The sequence below is a fragment of the Dasypus novemcinctus genome, chromosome 11, assembly GCF_030445035.2.
Source record: "Dasypus novemcinctus isolate mDasNov1 chromosome 11, mDasNov1.1.hap2, whole genome shotgun sequence".
NCBI classification, from domain to species: domain Eukaryota; kingdom Metazoa; phylum Chordata; class Mammalia; order Cingulata; family Dasypodidae; genus Dasypus; species Dasypus novemcinctus.
In genome coordinates, this window is record NC_080683.1 from 51626456 (window position 1) to 51646340 (window position 19885).

Genomic DNA, 19885 nt, shown 5'->3' on the forward strand with positions numbered 1-19885 from the left:
CTAGTTAAATATATATCCCAGAGACTTAAATCTTTGGTCTGTTCATGTGCCAGTTGAGTTCTGAATCTCAGCAGAGTTGCAACACCTACTTTCCAGTTCATTGGACTCACCTAGGACAATTAACATGGAGAAGATGAGGGACATTGCCTATCCCAAGGAACAGAGAGTGTCTGCAACTGCAAACAAGATAGTTTCATCCTACTAATGGCTACACTTTTGAGCCTATACACCTGCAATAAGAACAAGGCCTAGAGTAGCATTGTGCCTGGGGGTTTCCTCCTGACAGCCTTCATGTTACTCAAATGTGGCCACTCTCACAGCCAAACTCAGCGTGTAGATGTGATGCATTCCCCCCAGTGTGGGACACGACACCCGGGGATGAGCCTCCCTGGCACCGAGGGATCACTACCACATACCAGCTGAAGAAGCAACTAGAAAATGACCTTGAATTAAAGATTCAATGCGGAACAGCAGAATATACCTGTCTACATATAATAACATGACTTCAAAATGCTGTTTGACCTAATGTAAGGGGGAAATGGAAAGGAGAAATGAGATTATAAGGCTGTGAGTCTCTAAAAAAGAGTCTGGAGGTTGTCAGAAGGAATACCCCTATGTACAACTGAACAGAGTCTAAGAGACAGATAAGGTAGATACAACCCCAGGTATTGGTTCTTTTGAGGGATAAAGAGACCCACGGGTTCTATGGTCATGGCAGAAGGGGTTCACTGCCATGACAGATGGCCCTTCTTTGGAGCTGTTGTTTCTGCGTGATGGAATTGGACTCAGAGGGGATCTCTTTTCACAAGACTTGCATGCTACTTTATTGGAATTGTAGTTGGTGCTGGGTTTAAGATATATGTAGGGGATTTGAATCTCTGGACTGATAATATGACACCCAGGCCCAGAGCCTCAACAGACTTCAGCTCCTACACTTTGACTTATTGGACTTACTCCACTCAGCTAACATGGAGTTGAAGAAGGTCAACCACCACAACATGGAGCCTAGAGTGTCTACAGCTAGAAGCGGGAAGAGTGCATCCAATACCCATGTGGAATCTAAGCCCTCACTTGACATAGGTGTGCAATGGACACAACCAATCCAATGTCCACAGAGAAAATGTGGAATGGGTGTGGGAACGGTAGCCATGGGGGCTGCTGGGTGTGGGGAACGGGAGGAAGAGATGAGATGTGGAGGCGTTTTCGGGACGTGCAGTTGTCCTGGATAGTGCTTCACGGACAATTACGGGACACTGTAGATCCTCCCAGGGCCCACTGGATGGAACGTGAGAGAGTCTGGGCTATGATGTGGACCATTGACTATGGGGTGCAGTGATGCTCAGAGATGAACTTACCAGGTGCAATGGATGTGTCATGATGATGGGAGAGAGTGTTGCTGTGGGGGGAGTGGGGGGCGGGGGCGGTGGGGTTGAATGGGACCTCATATATTTTTTTTAATGTAATTTAAAAAGTAAATAAATAATTTAAAAAAAAAAAAAGATAGTTTCATCCATCTAACCCGTGGGACCTAGACCCCCTCTCAATTAGAAACAGAGTAGGTGTCACCATCCCCAAATCCTCAAGATAGGGGAATGAACAATGGGCTAAAATAGGCTTCTTATTATTCTATTATAGATTTATTGTTATTCTGGCATTGGAAGAACTTTTATCATTGCTGTAAAGGCAGTGGCCACCAGAGGTTCTGAGGGGAGGGAGAGGGAAGAAAAGGTGTAATACAGGAACATTTTCAGAACATTGGAATTGTCCTACATGACATTGCAATGACAGATACAGGCCATTATATATTTTGTCATAACCTACAAAATTGTGCAGGACAAAGGGTAAACTATAATGTAAACTATAATCCATGGATAGTAGCAATTCTTCAATACGTGTTCATCAATTTTAGCAAATGTACCACACTAATGAAGAAGGTTATTGTTCATATGGGAAAGTGTGGAAGGGGGAGCAGTTGGGGTCTATGGGAATCCCCTATATTTTTTACATAACTTTTATGAACTCTAAAGTTTCTTTAAAAATTAAAATTTAAAAAATAAAAATTATTATTAGAGAAGTTGTAGATTTCAGAAAAATCATGCAGAAAATACAGAGTTCCCATATACCACCCTATGATTAACACCTTGCATTAGTGTGGTTCATTTGTTAAAATTAATGAAAGAACATTTTTATGATTGTACCATTAATGAATAGTCCATCCTTTAAAATAGGGCTCACTGTGTTGTTCAGTCTTATTCTTTCATTGTTTTATTTTTACTCTAGTAACATATATACAACCTAATATTTTAACTTTTAACCACATGAACGTATATAATACAGTGCTTTTAGTTAACAATGTTCTGTTACCATCACCACCATCCATTACCCAAACTTTTCCAACATTTAATTGGAAATTCTGTACCCATAAGCATGAACTCCCTAATTACTAACCCCACCACAGCCCATGGTAACATATATTCTAGATTCTGACTCTTTGAGTTTCACTATTTTATATCAGTGAGGTGATACAATATTTGTCCTTTTGTGTCTGGCTTATTTCACTCAACATGATGTCTTCAAGCTCACCCATGTTGTCACATGTATCAGTATTTCATTCCTTTTCCTGCTGAATAATGTTCCATTTTATGTATTTACCACACTTTATTGATTCATTCATTGGTTAATGGACATTTGGGTTGCTTCCATCTTTTGAAAGTTGTGAATAATGCTGCTATGAACATCAGTTTGCAAATATCAGTCCAAGTCCCAGCTTTCGAGTCTTTTGGGTGTACATCTAGAAGTGAGATTGTTGGTTCATATGGTAATTGTTTATTTAACATTCTGAGGAACTACCAAACTGTCTTCCAACAGCAGTTGTACATTTTACATTCCCACCAACAATGAATGAGTGATCTATTTATCCACATCCTCTGTAACACTTGTAATTTTCTGGCTTTAGAATAGTAACCATTCTAGTGGGTGTGAAATGGTATATCATTGTGGTTTTGATTTGCATCTCCCTAAGAGCTAGTAATGTTGAGTATCTTTCTATGTGCTTTTGGGACATTTGTATATTCTCTTTGGGGTAATGTCTATTCAGGTTTTTTGCCCATATTTTCAATGGGTTCTTTGTTTTTTTAATGTTAATTTGAAGGATTTTTTAATATATTCTGGATAGTAGACCTTCATTGGGTGTGTAGTTTCCAAATTTTTTCTCCCATTGAGTAAGTTGTCTTTTTACTTTCATTATAAAGTCTTTTGAAGCATGTAAGTTTTTATTTAGATAAGGTCCCATTTATCTATTTTTTCTTTTGTTGTTTGTGCTTTGTGTGTAAGTCTAAGAAACCATTACGTGATATAAGATCCTGAACATGTGTTCCTATGTTTTCTTCTAGGAGTTTGATAGTTCTGTTTCTCATCTTCAGAGCTACAGTCCATTTATGTTGATTTTGTATATGGTATAAGATAGGGGTCCACCATCCTTATGCACATGGGCATTCAGTTTTCCCAGCATATGTTGAAGAGACTTTTCTTTTCCCCATTGTATAGACTTATCACCCTAGACAAAAATCAGTTGGCTATTTGATTTCTGGACTCTCAGTTCAGTAGTTCAATTCTATTAATCTATTTATCTGTCCTTGTACCAGTACCATACTGGTTTTGGGGGTGTTGTTTTGTTTTATGGGGTTTTTGGGGGGTGGTCTATTTTTTTTTTCCCAGAAGTTGTGAGTTTACAAAACAATCATGCATACCATACAGGATTTCCGTACATTGTCCCACCACCAAACACCTTACAATGTTGTGATATGTTACAATTGATTAAAGAACACTGTCATAGTACAGCTAGCTATAGTCCAGAGCTTATATTTGGTGTATTTTTTCCACAAACTGCCTTATTATTAACACCATGTATTAGTATTATGTAATTTTTATAGTTAATGAGAGAATGTTCTCTCTCATTAACTCTGTCTTTCATTCACCATAGGGTTCACTGTTTCACAGTCCCCTGCCTTTACAATCCATCCAGATTGTACTCTCATTGGTTCTCAGTTTTATCACAGAGTTGTGCTGTCATCAGCTGAGTTCATTTCAGAACTTTTTCATTACTCCAAAAGGAAAAATCCCATACCCTCTTATAAACATCCATTAGTGACCCTTAGCATTTATATGGTACCTTCTTGGCCATTGTTGTAAAAATATTACATTATTACTGTTAACTATAGCCTAGACATTACAGTAGTTGTATTGTCCATTTATCTCCACATTCTTAACCACTTGTAATAGAGAAACATTCTTGTACTATTAACCACAACCATTATCTACCACCAAAATCAATGTTATACAATCCCTAGATTGTCCTCTTTGTTTCAACTGACATTAACCTTCCTAAGCTACCCCATTATGCACAGTATAATGTGTTACATTCAACTCTATCCCTTTTTCCACATTTACAGTCTTCCTTACTAAACATTCTACATACATTCAGCATCAGCTTGCCTTCTCAACCCAAATTTTATCCTGTAGTAATGTATACTCTAGAACTTAACTCCATGAGTTTACTCATTGCATTTAGTTCATATTAGTGGGACCATACAATATTTGTCTTTTCATGTCTTGCTTATTTCACTCAATGTAATGTCCTCAAGGCTTATCCTTGTCATATGCATCCTGACTTCATTTTTTCTTACAGCTGAATAGTATTCCATTATATATATACACACACACACACACACATATAAACACACTCTGCATTTTGTTTATCCATTCATCAATAGATGGACACTTAGGTTGTTTAGATCTTTAAGCAATTGTGAATAGTGCCACTGTGAACATCTGTGTGCAAATGTCTGTTCATGTCCTTGCTTTCACTTCTGCTGAATATATTCCTAGTAGTGGGATTGCAAGATCAAATGGCAGTTCTATATTTAGTTTCCTAAGGAATTGCCAAACTGTCCTCCATGGAGACTGCGCCATTTTACATTCCCATGAACAAAAGAGTGTTCCAATTTCTCCGCATCTTTTTTAGCACTTGTAGTTTTCTGTTTTTTTAATAATTACCATTCCATAAGGCATGAAATAATATCTCATTATAGTTTTGATTTGCATTTCCCTAATAGCTACCCGATGTTGAACATCTTTCCATGTGCTTTTTGGCTATTTGTTTGGAAAAATGTCCAAGTCTTTTGTCCATTTTTAAATTGGATTGCTTGCCTTTTTATCATTGAGTAGTATGATCTCTTTATGTAACATGGAAAGCAAACTCTTATCGGATATATGATTGCTGAAATTTTTCTCCCATTGAGAAGGCTGCCTTTTTATCTTCTTAACAAAATCATTTGAAGAACAAAAGCTTTTAATTTTTAGGAGGTCCCATTTATCTATTTTTTTTTTCTTTCATTGCTTGTGCTTTGGGTGTAAGGTTTAGGAAACCATATCCTATCGCAAGATCTTCAATATGCTTCCCTTCATTTTCTTGTAGAATTTTATGGTTCTAGCTTTTTTATATTTAGGTCCTTGGTCTATTTTGAGTTAATTTTTGTATAAGATATGAGATAAGGGTTCCTTTTCTTTTTTTTCTTTTTCTTTTTTTTTTTTTTTTTGGGATATGGATACCCAGTTTTCCGAGCACCATTTGTTGAATAGACTGTTCTGACCCAGTTGTGTAGGTTTGACAACATGGTCAAAAATCACTTGACTGTAGATGTAAGGGTTTATTTTTGAGTTCTCAACTCAATTGCATTGGTCTATCTTTATACCAGTACCATGCTGTTTTGATTGCTATGGCTTTTTAATAATTTTAAGATCTGGATGTGTGAGTCCTCGAATTTTGTTCTTCTTTTTCAAGGTGGCTGTGGCTTTTTGGGACCCTTTACACTTCCATATAAATTTAAGGATTGGCTTTTCCACTTTTGCAAAGAAGGCATTTGGGATTTTGATTGGGATTTTGTTCAATCTATAAATCACTTTTGGATGAATTGACATCTTTACAATATTTTGTTTTATAATCCATGAACACAGAATGTCTTACCATTTATTTTGGTCTTCTTTGATTTCTTTTAGCAATGTCTTATAGTTTTCTATGTACAAGTTCTTTAGGTCCTTAGATTTATTCCTAGATATTTCATTCTCTTAGTTGCTATGGTAAATGGAATTTTTTCTCGATTTCTTCTTCAGGATGTTCATTAATAGGACATAGAACCACTACCGATTTGGGAGTATCAATCTTGTACCTCACCTCTTTGATTAATCCATTTATTAGTTCCAATAGCTTCGTTGTGGAACTATTTCAGGATTTTCTGTATATATATATATATATATATATATATATATATATATATATATATATATATATAAAAGATCATTTCTCTTGTTATTTTAATTGGCTACTCTGATGCCTATAAGCTCAGTTCAGATTTCTCAGCCTAGCTCCGCTGTTTTCGTATCAACACTAATAAGACAAAATTTACAGTGTCTAGCATCCAATTAAATATTATCAGGTATGCAAAAGAGCAGGAATATAAAACTCACAATCAGTGAAAATATTAATTCAAACCAACTCAAAACTGAAACAGATGTTAGAACTAGTAGGAAGGAACATTAAAACAGTTATAAATTATAACTGTTTATGTATAATGTGTTCAAAGTTTAAGCAAAGATGTGGAAGATATAAAATAAAAAACCCAAATAAAGAAAAAAAAAAGTAAACCATCATACTGCTCTTAAAAATATAGATTAGACTACTGCCTCTGGTCATGATAGAGTAATGGGACCAGATATTTCTTCCTCCTTATAAAAACCAAATAATGGACAAAATATATGAAAATATGGTATTCAAGACAGTGAAAAACAGGCAGTGGAGCACTGTGATCCCTGAAAAATAGAAAACAAATGATAAGAACCCTGTAATTGTTCCACCTAACTGCCTTGGGAGAGCTTCCAGGCAACTGCACAAGGAAGTGAAACCTGGACAGTATTTAATATTTAATTTTTAAATACTTAAAAAGAAAAGAAATCCAAGTGAGCAATGAGATTTGGGACATCAAGTAATCCAATATACATATAATTGGAGTCCCAATGGAGCAGACAATAGGAGAAAAAAATTGAGGATATAATGGCCAAAAAATTTGATGAAAACTATAATCCCACCGATCCAAGAAGTTCAACTAACCCTAACTTGAAATAGAAAAACTGTATGAATGCACATAATTAGATTGCTCAGAACCAGTGATAAATCTTACAAATAGCAAAAGGAAAAAAAAAAGTACAAAGTAACAAAGAATAAGAAATCTGTTGTCATATTTCTTGTCAGAAATATATGCAACTGAGGAGACAGCGAAACATCTTTAAAGTATTAAAAGGAAGAAAAAAAAACCATCAACCTAGAATTCTATATCCAGCAAAAACCTTTCAAAAACAAAAGCCAATTAAAAGCTGAAAGAAGTCATCTGAGAACTCATTCTAAGAAATGTTTGAAGTTGTTTAGACAGTAGGAAAATAATAGCAGAAAAAAATATGAGTATGTAGAAAGGAATGAAGAACACTGAGAATGGTAACCACACGGTTAAATATAAAAACTAATTTTCTTATTACACAAATTCTGTAAAATGGAATTGGCTGCTTAAGCAAGAATAATAATGTGTTGTAGAGATTATAACATGTAAAAGTAAAATGTGTAATAGCAATAGCACAAAGGTTAGGAAGAGAGAAAGAGAAATATAATATTGGAAGATTGTTATATGTGAAATGGTATATCATCTCTTGAAGAGAGATAATGTAAATGTTTACTGTAAACCCTAAAGCAATTACTAAAACAACAAACAAGTAATAGCTAATAAGCCAATGAAGGACAAAAAATGGAAGTTTTTTTTAAAAGATTCAATCCAAAAGAAGGCAGTAAATGAGTAAAAGGGGAACAAAGAAAAGATGACACAAATAGAAAATAAATTGCAAGATGATAGATTTAAATTTAACCATATCAGTAATCACTTTAAATATAAATGTTCTAAATACTCCCATTAAGAGACTTATTTTCATCAAGTCCTACCTAAAAACTGCCTGTGAAAAACATATTTTAAATATGAAGACATAAATTGGTTAAAAGTAATAAGATGGAAAATTAACATGAATCAAAAGGGAAATGGAGTAGCTATAATGATATCAAACAGAGTAGATTTTAGAACAAAGAATATTACAACAGGAAGATTATAATCATAAAAGAGTCAACTAATCAAGAGGACATATCAATTGTAAACATTTCTGCATCTAATATCAATATTTCAAAATACTTAAAGCAAATATGAAGAACTGCATAGAGAAGTAGTTTATTCTACAGTTTTAGTTGAAGATTTCAATATCCCTTTCTCAATAATTGACAAAACAAGTAGAAAATCAGTAAGTATATAAACACTATCATTTTAATTTGTCCAAGGGCTGCTGATGCAAAGTACCAGAAATGTATTGACTTTTATAAAGGTGATTTATTTGGGAGTAAAAACTTACAGTTACAAGGTTGTGAAAAGTCCAATTTAACGCACTGTAAGAGATGCTTTCTCACCAAAGTCAGCTGCCACATGTTGAAGCAAGATGGCAGGCCAGCTCTGCCTCATCTGCCTTTCCCTCCTGAAGCTCAGCTTAGGGCAACTAGACACAGAGCTTGTCTCTTACCTGCCCCTTCTCTTGGGCTTGACTTCTCCACTTTCTTCCCAATTTCACCTGCAAGCTATCAGGCAAATGGCTCATCTCCCTCCAGATCCTCAGCTCCTCGAAGCTCTCTGTCACATGGCAGCATCATATATGACAGAGCTCTCCTTTTTGGTGTGTCTGTTTTTTATTGGACCCAGCAAGAGGGCAGAGACTCAACTTGAGTCGCACCTCGCTGAGGTAGTCCAATTGAAAAAAGGTCTCACACCCACAGGAGTGGACCAGCCCACAAACAATCTTTTGGGGATTCATAAAATAATTTCAAACTGCCACAATTGTCAAACAATTTGACCTGATTGACATTTATAGAACACTTAGTCCAACAACAGCAGACTGTATATTCCTCTAAAGTACACATGGAACACTTTTCAAGATAGCATATTCTTGACCATTTAAAACTCAATGAGTTTAAAAGTATTCCTGTCATATAAAGTAAGTTCTCTGACCACAATGGAATTAAATTAGAAACCAATAACAGATTTCAGAAAAATCCCCAAATATTTGGAAATTAAATAACACTTCTCAATAATCCGTGTTTCAAAGAAGAAATCAAAAATAAAATTAATATAGGAATCCCCTATATACTCTGTATAACATTTATGTAACCAAAGTATCTTTTAAAAAATAAAAAAGTGTAATTAGAAAATGTATACAATTAAGGAAGAAATAATACCAATTTTATACAAACTCTTCCAAAAAACTAAAAAATGATGGAATACTTCCCAACTCATTCTGTGAGGCCAGCAGATAAAACCATTAAAGAAAAGAAAACTACAGACCAATATCCATCATAGGCATATGTGCAAAAATTCTAAACAAAATTTTAGCTGTATTAGTCAGCGAAAGAGGTACTGATGCAAAATACCAAAAATCAGTTGGTTTTTATAAAGGGTATTTATTTGGGATAGAAGCCCACAGTTACCAACTCATAAAGCATAAGTTACTTCCCTTACCAAAGTCTACTGCCACATGTTGGAGCAAGATGGCTGCTGACATCTGCCAGGGTTCAGGCTTCCTGGGTTCCCTTCTTCCCAGGGCTTGCTTCTCTTTGGGCTCAGCTCCTCTGCTATCTCCACAGAGCCAGCTGTAGACCATCAGACAAACAACCCATTTCTCTTCCCGGGGCCTTTTCTCTTTCCTCATGACCAAGCTCCTCTATGTGCTTACTTCCCAGGTCTTTAGCTCAAAACTCCAGCATCAAAAACTCCAACTCTGGCCTTTACCATGTCTTTTATCTGTGAATCCCTGCCCACCAAGGGGGCAGGGACACAGCCTACTGAAGTGGCCCAAATAAAGCCCTAATCATAATTTATTTAATTATGCCCAGATACAAACCAGTTTACAAACATAATCCAATATCTATTTTTGGAATTCATAAACCATATCAAACTTGTACATTAGCAAATCAGGTCCAATAATATATAAAAAGGATAATTCCTTATGATCAAGTGTGGCTTATCCCAAGAATGAAAGGTTGGTTTAATATTTGAAAATCAGTCAATATAAGTCACCATATTAACAAACTAAAAAAACAAACAGTAAGATCATTTCAATAAATGCAGAAAACATATTTAACAAAATCCAGCTTCCATTCCTAAAAAAATCTCGGTCAACTCTGAATAGAAGGGAACTTCTTCCACTTGATAAAGGACATCTATGAAATACTTATAGCTAACATCATACTTAATGGTGAAATATGAATCCTTTGTGCTTAAGATGAGGAAAAAGACCATCTGCTTTCACCATTTCTATTCAGTGTTGCCTTTGCAGTTCTTGCTAGTGCATTCAGGCCAGAAAAAGAAATGAAGGCATCCAGATTGGAAAGGAAAAGTAAAACTGTCTTTAGTCACAGGTGGCATGACCATCTGCACTAGATTGAATAGTGACCAAAAAAAATTCATATGTACCTGGAATCTCAGAATGTGACCTTATTAGTTTAGTACAGTTGCAAAATACAAGATCAACATCCCAAAATCAAATGTATTTCTATATACTAACAATGAACATTTGGGAATTAGAAATATAAAAATTTATTTTAAAGTAGCACCAGAAATTTGAAATACCTAGGTATAAACCTTTTAAAAGATATGAAAGACCCTTACAATGAAAACTATAAAACATTGCTGAGAGAAATTAAAGGCCTAAATAAAGGGAGAAACATAACTTGTTCATGTTTTAGAAGACGTTATGTCAGTAAGATGTGATTTCTCCCTGACTCATCTACAGAGTCAATGTCAATCCAGCTTTTTTTTTTTTTTTGGTAGAAATTGACAAAGTCATTTATAAAATACATATAAAAATGCAAAGGATCTCGAACTGCCATACATCTTTGAAAAAGTTTATTCGTAGTAGCCCAAAACTAGAAGCAACTCTTGCCCGAAACCAGTGGGGGCGAGTCCAGGGGCCTGTGGGAAGAAGCAGGGGGAGGGGCAGGAGTCGAGAGAAGAATGGAGGCAAGACAGGGTTCTGATCAAGCCTCGTTTATTGGGGGTAGAACATGGGAATTTATACTGAGGGAAGGGAGCATGTCCATAGGTGGTAAGCTGGTTTTGCGGGTGGCAGACGTCCAAGGAGGGGATTGGCTGAAAGTTCGTGCCGGGTCTGCAGAGTTTCGCACCTTGCGCATGCGTGCTTGCTTTGGTCACCAGAGTTGTGGCGGGAAGGGGAGAACAAAGAAACAAGGAGGAAGAAGAAGAAGGAAATGGAGGGGCAGGGCTGAGGTAGTTGTGAAATCCGCCCATGTTGTTGGAGGCTGTAAATAGATTTCACAGCGGGTGGCTCCCCACAACTCTAATGTTTTTCAAACTGTGGTACATCCATTTTATGGAATACTAATCAGTAATAAAAAGGAAAAAAAAAACTATATACAAGAAAACAGATGCATTTTAAATGCATTATGCTAACTGAAAGAAGCCAGACTAAAAAGGCTACATATTGTATGATTCCATTTATATGGCATTTTAGAAAAGTCAAATGTGTAAAGATGGTGAACAGATCAATGGTTGCCAGGGTTTGGGAGTGGGGGAAGGAGTCAATTTCAAAGGGGCTGCTTGAGGAAATATTGGAGGGTTATAAAATAATTCTAAATATTTGTTATCATGGTTGTACATCTTTGTGCATTTATCAAAATTCATAGAACTTGAGACCAAAAAGAATATAGAGTATGTGTAGTGTATGTAAAGTAAAAAATAAATTGAAATTGCAGGTAGCAATTGTTGAAGCTGCATAATGAGTGTCCGGTTCCTTATACTATAAACTCTACTTTTGTGACTATTTGAAATTTTCCATAATAAAAAGTTTACAAATCTAAAAAAAAAAATAGACTAGATGGTAAAAGAGTTCCAGAAAGGATCACAGAAATTTAAATGTTGCATGCCTATGGCTAAGGAACAAGATGATAAAGTGGAGCCTGAAGAAAACAGAAAAGATTGTTTCAAGGAATATCATAAAAATAATGTCTGGGAAGCCAAAAGAGAGAAATTTGGCAAGTTGGGGAGGGTGGGTGGCAGTGAAGTGTTGGCAGTGTTAAAGATCAAATGTTAAGAATCAGGAGACAGGATAAGATCATTGGTAACTCCACAAACTTTCTTGGAATATAAACTATAAAACTGGTATGAGATTAAGAAAAGCAGTGTGGTAATGAAATGGGAGCAGAATGGACTGCTTTAATTATTCCTTGAAAGGAAACCAATAGAATAATAATTAGAAAGTAGATGCTGGTTCAACTAAAAGAGAAAACAGCAGGCTTAATCCTTGTTCCCTTGCCTCTTGCTCTGAACTGATACTCAGTATTGAAGCCAGATGGAACGCTAATCTGACTCTAGATAACATTTATGATTAAAGCATTACAAAATTCTGCATTGTATAAGATGACTCCAGAGGCCACCTCACACCTTCTCTCAGTACCTGTACTTTTTTGTTTACATATTGGGCTTTTGATGTAAGGTTTTCTTTAAAGATGGAGTTTGGTTTATTTCCCTAAAAGGTTTGAAGACTATAGTTTTAAATATCTTTGAATATAAGGAATACATCAACATATAATAAAAATAGAGATGATAGTGAAATACACCTGCTTCAGCAAATACATCTGGAAATAACAGTTGGAAGAAGATACATACCTCAAGACAGCAGTGAAGTGTATTACTACTACATTTCTGCTAATCAGAAGTTAATTGCATGAAGATTAGACATGGGAGTTGTGAAAAATTAACCAGGGTTAGAATTTAGCCACATATTAAAGTGAAGGGAAAATCCTCCAATTCTCTTTCATAAAAAATCCCTTACTAGGGAAGTGGGTATAGTTCAGTGGTTGAGCACATGCTTCACATGTATGAGGTACTGGGTTCAATCCTGGTACCTCCTAAAAAAAAAAAAAAAAAAAATCCCTGACTAGTAAGATGAACTTTTAAATATCCAGGTCAACAACAGATGAGTTTCAAGTTGATATGTAAAAATCCTAAATTTAATAACAAATTTTTAAATTAACTTTAATTATGAGTATCAGATAGGCTTTTATCATCTAGTACATATTATAGAATGACTTCAGTGTAATCCAGCTTGACTTTTTAAACTGACATTTAGAGAAAATTTTGAAACAGTACATCAGACATAAAAATAATTTCAAGTGTCATTTCATTTACAGGTCTGCATTACATTTACTGAATTTGGAAAAATGCAAAATATTTGTAACTTTCTTGTTGAAAAGCTAGATAGCTCTGTTGTCATCAGTCCACCTCAGTTCTATCATACACCAGGTTCTGTTGAGAATCTTCGGTAAGTTGAGCATATCTTTAACTAAATTAACAATTCCTTAAAGAAAACTATTCAGTACTATGGTTAATTAATTTTCATACAAATAATCTCTGCATTTAATTCCTAGACGGCAAGCTTGTCTTGTTGCTGTTGAGAATGCATGGCGTAAAGCACAAGAAGTCTGTAACCTTGTTGGCCAAACCCTAGGAAAACCTTTATTAATCAAAGAAGAAGAAACAAAAGAATGGGAAGGCCAAATAGATGATCACCAATCATCAAGACTCTCAAGTTCATTAACTATACAACAAAAAATCAAAAGTGCAACAATACATGCTGCTTCTAAAGTATTTATAACTTTTGAGGTAAAAGGGAAAGAAAAGAAAAAAAAGCATCTCTGAAATTAATCCCATAAAAAATATTGTCTTTGTATCTTTTTGCCCATTTTTATACTTTTTATAATGTTTGCTTTTGTCCTGAATATATACGTTTCAATATTTATATTGTATAGCATATAAAATGTTTCTTCTAAAAATCTGTCAATCCGTGAATATAGTCCCATAGGATATTTATGTTCATTTTCTGTTTCTAGTTTCAAAAACTTACTCCGGCAACTTCTTAAATTTGGGAAATAAATGTTTACATTTGATGCTAACAGTTCATACCAGTGATATGTATGTTGTTTTTCTATTTCTACTGCAGGAAGAAATATTGATGCTATTTTATTATCTTGATTCCTAACAGATTTTTTATCTAGTATTTTCTCAGTTATGATTTTCTATGAAACCAAGTTTTATATAAAACTAGGCTTTGGCAAATTAAATTTTTAAAACAATAAGGCAAAATTTTTATGTATGAAAGGAAATTATTATATCCCATCAAAACTAATCACTTTTTACAATTCCTGATGAGTACAGATACATAATTTTAAGTTCATCCTGTCAGGTCTAAGATTTTATTTTACTCTACTTACAAGTTTATAAGTTATCCTGTTACTGTTTCATGGATGCTGGGAAAAGCCACAAGACCACTAGATCAAAGACAAAGGACTTTATTACTCATAGAACAACAAGCAGCATGAGCATCAGCCAGTTTGCATTGGTTCCCCTTATCCCCAGACTCATGGGGGCAATGCTATATTGCCATACATGGTATTGCTACATATGCGGTAGGCTTCTGTTTTTGCTGAGGAATACTGAGCTTGGGGGATTCACTGCTTTTATCCTGAGCAGAAGCAAACCTGCCCTTTGGTCCTAGAGGTAGACATTACCTCATCCCTCAAAGATGGTTACTACAAACACAAACCTGAGAAGTGGCTCATGTAAAGAGCAGTCAAAGTCTTACCTTCTCAACACACCCAGCAAGATATGTTGTGTATACATGAGACCCATTGAGGACTGTGTCTCTCAACACATCTAGCAGTTCTCTTATAGGTGCACAGACCACTCTCTTATAGGTGCACAGACCACTATCTTAAGGTCCAGACCAGTGACCCTATCAGTAATAACTTTGCAATATTGATAGAAATAATGATGAGCATTGCATAGCTTTTTTTTTAAGATTTTTTTTTATTTCTCTCTCCTTCCCACCTCCCCCCCCCCCCCCGCCAGGTGTCTGTTCTCTGTGTCCATTCGCTGTGTGTTGTTCTGTAACCGCTTCTATCCTTATCAGCGGCACCGGGAATCTGTGTTTCTTTTTGTTGCGTCATCTTGCTGCATCAGCTCTCCATGTGTGCGGCGCCATTCTTGGGTGGGCTGCACTTTCTTTCACGCTGGGCGGCTTTCCTTACAGGGCACACTCCTTGCGCATGGGGCTCCCCTATGCAGGGACACCCCTGCATGGCAGGGCACTCCTTGCGCACATCAGCACTGCCCATGGACCAGCTCCACATGGGTCAAGGAGGCCCGGGGTTTGAACCACGGACCTCCCATGTGATGGGTGGACGCCCTATCCATTGGGCCAAGTCAGCTTTTGATAAAAGTGCAGTGCGGTGTCCACCAAGAAGAGATTTTTGATGGTCCAAAATAAAAGACAAAATATATAGATCAACTCCCTTCATCAGAGCTCCTTAGGTTATACCAGTTTGGTACAATATAAATATAATACAAGCTATATATATAATTTGAAATTTTCTAGAAGACATTAAAAAAGCAAAAAGTAAAAAATAAAAAGAATAAGGTAAAATTAATTTTAACAATATTTTATTTAACCCAGTATATGTAAAATATTATCATTTTAGTATATGTCAATATTTTAAAAATCATTAATGTGATATTTTACTTTTTTTTTTTGTACTAAGTCTCCAAAATCCAGTATATATTTTACATTATAGTACCTCTCAATTCAGACACTAAATTTTCACTGGAAATACTTGATCTATATTTAAATGTCTGAAAGTGTACAGTGAAAAAATAGATTTACATATCTAAGTTGCTCCAAACATGTCTAAAAAATTTCCAGAAACTGGATCATGTATCAGTTTTTAAATTTAAATTTAATACTGTTTCTCAGTTGCACTAACCACATATCCAAAAACTCAAGAGTTGCCACCATGGTGGACAGCACAGGGTTATAAACTGAGATAATACTAATCCTTAAGGCTATATGAGATTTAATAGCAAGTATATGTCACTATTATTGCATTACTTATTATCTATAGGTGATCATAAGCCATATCTGTTAGCCAGCAGAGGCCATCAATTCCCCACCATACAGCTAGGTTCTTTGGCTTTTGCTTTGATTTATATTGACTCTCATATACCAATATTTCTTTCCTACAACATAATCTGCTTTATAGTTTCCATCGCCATCCACTTTCCCAAGCAGCACTGAACTAATTTTATCTTTATCTACTGGAGAGCCATTGGGGAACAAGGGGGATACATAAGAAAAGCTTGGGGGTCCAACACCCTAGATTCAAATCCTGATTTTGCTACTAGAGTCTAAGGTCCTTGAGAATAAGAATCTTCTCTTTCTTGTTCACGACTACATTGCCAGCCCCAGCACATTGTCAGGATTGACACATAGAAGACTCTTAAATATTTGCTGAGAGAATTTACCAGTTGTGTAGACTTAACAAGACAGTTCATCTCTTTAAGTTTTTCTTTCCTTATTAATGAAATAGGCTAATAGTACCTACCTTGCAATATTACTACAAGGATTAAAGTTGATAAATATAAGACTATGAGAACAATGCCTAGCATTTGGCAGTCACTCAGTAAATGAGAGCCATTTTATCGACCACATCCTTTGATTATTGTCAACGCAATTGAAACTTAGTTTTTACAATTCCTCCCCCATTAAGAAGATGTGAAAAATAGTCATATTAAAAATTAAGTTTTCAAAAAGTCAAGTTCTAGATGCTGAAATTTTATTTCAAAAACAATTTAAATAAATTCTGCTATTTATCAATTTGAGTTAAATAAAAGGAGAACTGAGGCTGTGCATCAAGGAAAAAAGTTCTTGCCTATGACTTCATAATATATTTATTCCATCATATTCAGTAAAGTGGGTTTTCAATTTAGCATTAAATACCTGAAAACAAAATTTTTTAAGTTAGAAGATATTTTTTAGATTTTTTAAATATTTTTTCAAGAAATTCCAAAAATGCACATTCCTATACTTCTATGATCAGCTAAAGGACTAAATCCTTTGAAGACTGAATTGGATATTTATGACATCATTGTATTTAAAACTCATGGTGTCAAATTTAGTTGTGAGTTACACTAGAATCTCCAAATGAATTATTTAGGGGACCTGTACCACAAAATCCTCTAAATAAACTCTTGCAGGAGTAAATCTATCCTAAACTTGACAATATTACTTCATTACTTTCTACTGAACCCCCTTTAAAAAAAAAAAAAAACCCTTTACAGAAAGCAGCAAATTACAATTATTGACTTCTGAAAGACAACAAGAATTTTTATTAGGAAAATTGACATAGACCCACTATATTCCAAGTTCCTGTTTTTATAAGAAAAAGCTATTAAAGTAAGATTTCTGTATATTACTGATAAAATTTGGGATCCCATTTATTTATATTTATAAAGTTTACATTTCTTCCGTAATAATTTATTTTACTTTTGTCAGTATTTTTATTTAACAGTTAATCCAACTTCAATGTAAATAAGTAAGACCTGGGAAAATAATTTGTAACTTAAAATGCTGTACCTCATATCCTGTAATAATTGTTATGTGAGCCTCAGGAATGTAGATCAAGGATATCCCAATATTGTCAGATTTGTTGACAAGAATTTGATAGTGAGAAGTTCATACAGCCTTCAAAAGTAAAAGCATGAGTTCTAAGGTCAAAGTGGTAGTTAATATTTTATTATATACTTTATAAAATCATGTGGAAACAAATGCTTTATTACTCATCCCAGGAAAACAAACACTATGTACATTAATTTGCTTAATTAAAATCACATAAACATTTAATATTATATGTTATATTTGTAGTCAAATAGTTTCTAATCATAACTCAATTTGGCCCAAATTACTTTGAAATGTTCTGGTATCTTATAACACTGGAATTCATAGTCACTAATTCAAGTCAAGCAACTGTTTTCAGGCCAGAGGTAACAGAAATCTTTCAAGAGGGATTATTTGCCCTATTTTATTAAAAGAACAAAACTCTTTTATTAGTTGTTTATCAGAAAGATATTTGTTTCAGCCACTCTTCTGGAGCTCTGGCCTCAACACCCACCCTACAGTGACTCTCAGATAGCCATGTCACTTGTGGATGATCACAAATCCTACATCAAAATGAACAAATGGCAGCTTTGGACTGCAAATATACATTGGTTCTATTAAAACAATGATAAAAATAAAAAAGACTAAGCAAAAGCATATATGATTTACTATGTAGGGCTTAAGGTTTATCAGGGTTTATATGCTTAGTAAAACTAATGAGAAAATATTAGTAAACCAAAAACTAAAATTAGTTTTCACACTAAGAGATTTAAAAAACCAAGGTGGCAGGAGAAAGTGCTAATTTAAATGATCCTAAAATAAGTCACTCATCTCTGAATTAAAAAAAAAAACAGTGCTCCAAATACCGTGTTACTTACCATCTGGTGGCAGTTAGGAGGAGGAAGGAGTACCTGTTTTTCAAAATAGAAGTGTCTTTGAAAAATTAGAGATTATATCACCCATCCTTCTGTTTCTTCCCTTTGACAAACAATATTGGGCAAAAAGCTAAAAACAGGTAAAGAGTTCCTCACATTATATGCACATTAGTTTTACACTGATCACATTAATTACATCCTAGTTATCTTTACTCTGTCTTTGCACAAGTCTCTGTGCTCCTCAAGAGCTCCGGGGTTTTGCTAATAAAAGGCTGAGGAGAGAAACACTTGACTGTTGCATATTCTGCTGTATTCCCAAATCAGAGGGATACTGTTTCCTGTTATAGCAGAGTTCCTAAACATTGGTCCACAGGGAAGATGGGAAATGGAATGCAGAGCCTGATTCCAGAATATTCAAACTATGTTTGCAAACTTTATCTCCAAGAGATATGCTTTTGTTTTTCCAAAGCTTAGATTTCTCAGAAAAGGATTCTGTGGCTATCTGACAACATGCAGTATTATATAAACTAGGCTTTTAAATTGTTTCAGAACTTATATTCATTTCAAACTTTTTGGATCAACTATATAAATATGTATATTTACCCTTCATGTCATTTGTCACCACTGAGGGTCATTACCTTTTGTGCCACACATTCCTTATCAGCAGTCCATAATACACTGTCCAGGGAAGTTGTTTGTAAAATATTGACTGCAACCACTATAAATTTGTATCAAGTAAATGTAATTAACTTATAACTCTGAATAAACAGATGCTTAACACTGAACTTTTTTGTCATTAATTTTATTTCCAAAGCCTATTTTAGAAAATTAAGTTTATACTTTGATAGCAATAATAAATTTGTAACATACAAAAAGTTTTTATGCATTTCCTTTCTATTAAATATATATTTATTGTAATTTCAATTAAAAATAATTAGTGTGGGCAGTGGATTTGGCTCAACCAATAGAGCATCTGTCTACCATATAGGAGGTCCAGGGTTCAAACCTTCAAATTAAATTTGAGAAGTTTTCTGCCATTATTTCTTCAAATATTCCTTCTGCCTCTTTCTTTCATTTTTCTCCTTTTGGGACTCTCATAATGTCTGTACTGATATGCTTGATGGTGCCTCACAGGTCTCTCAAAGTATTAGCCAAAGGGTTGTTGATGCAAAGTACCAGAAATCTGTTGGGTTTTATAAAGGGTATTTATTTGGGGTAGAAGCTTACAGTTACCAGGCCATAAAGCATTAAGTTACTTCCCTCACCAAAGTCTATTTTCACGTGTTGGAGCAAGATGGCTGCTGACATCTGCAAGGGTTCAGGCTTCCTGGGTTCCTCTCTTCCAGGGTCTTGCTTCTTCCTGGACTCAGGGT

At 34.9% G+C, this 19885-nt stretch overlaps 1 protein-coding gene across 2 annotated transcripts in view; it reads left to right on the forward strand.

Annotated features, from left to right (window-relative positions):
* IRAK1BP1 (interleukin 1 receptor associated kinase 1 binding protein 1) overlaps window positions 1-19297 on the forward strand; it is a 36999-nt gene extending 17702 nt beyond the window's left edge. For both annotated transcript variants that reach the window (XM_004470800.5, XM_004470799.4), the window contains 2 exons: window positions 13340-13470; window positions 13577-19297. In XM_004470800.5, coding sequence (XP_004470857.1) covers window positions 13340-13470; window positions 13577-13847 — 402 coding nt within the window. In that variant the 3' untranslated portion in view covers window positions 13848-19297. The remainder of the gene's footprint in view (window positions 1-13339; window positions 13471-13576) is intronic.
* Window positions 19298-19885: the final 588 nt, after the last annotated feature.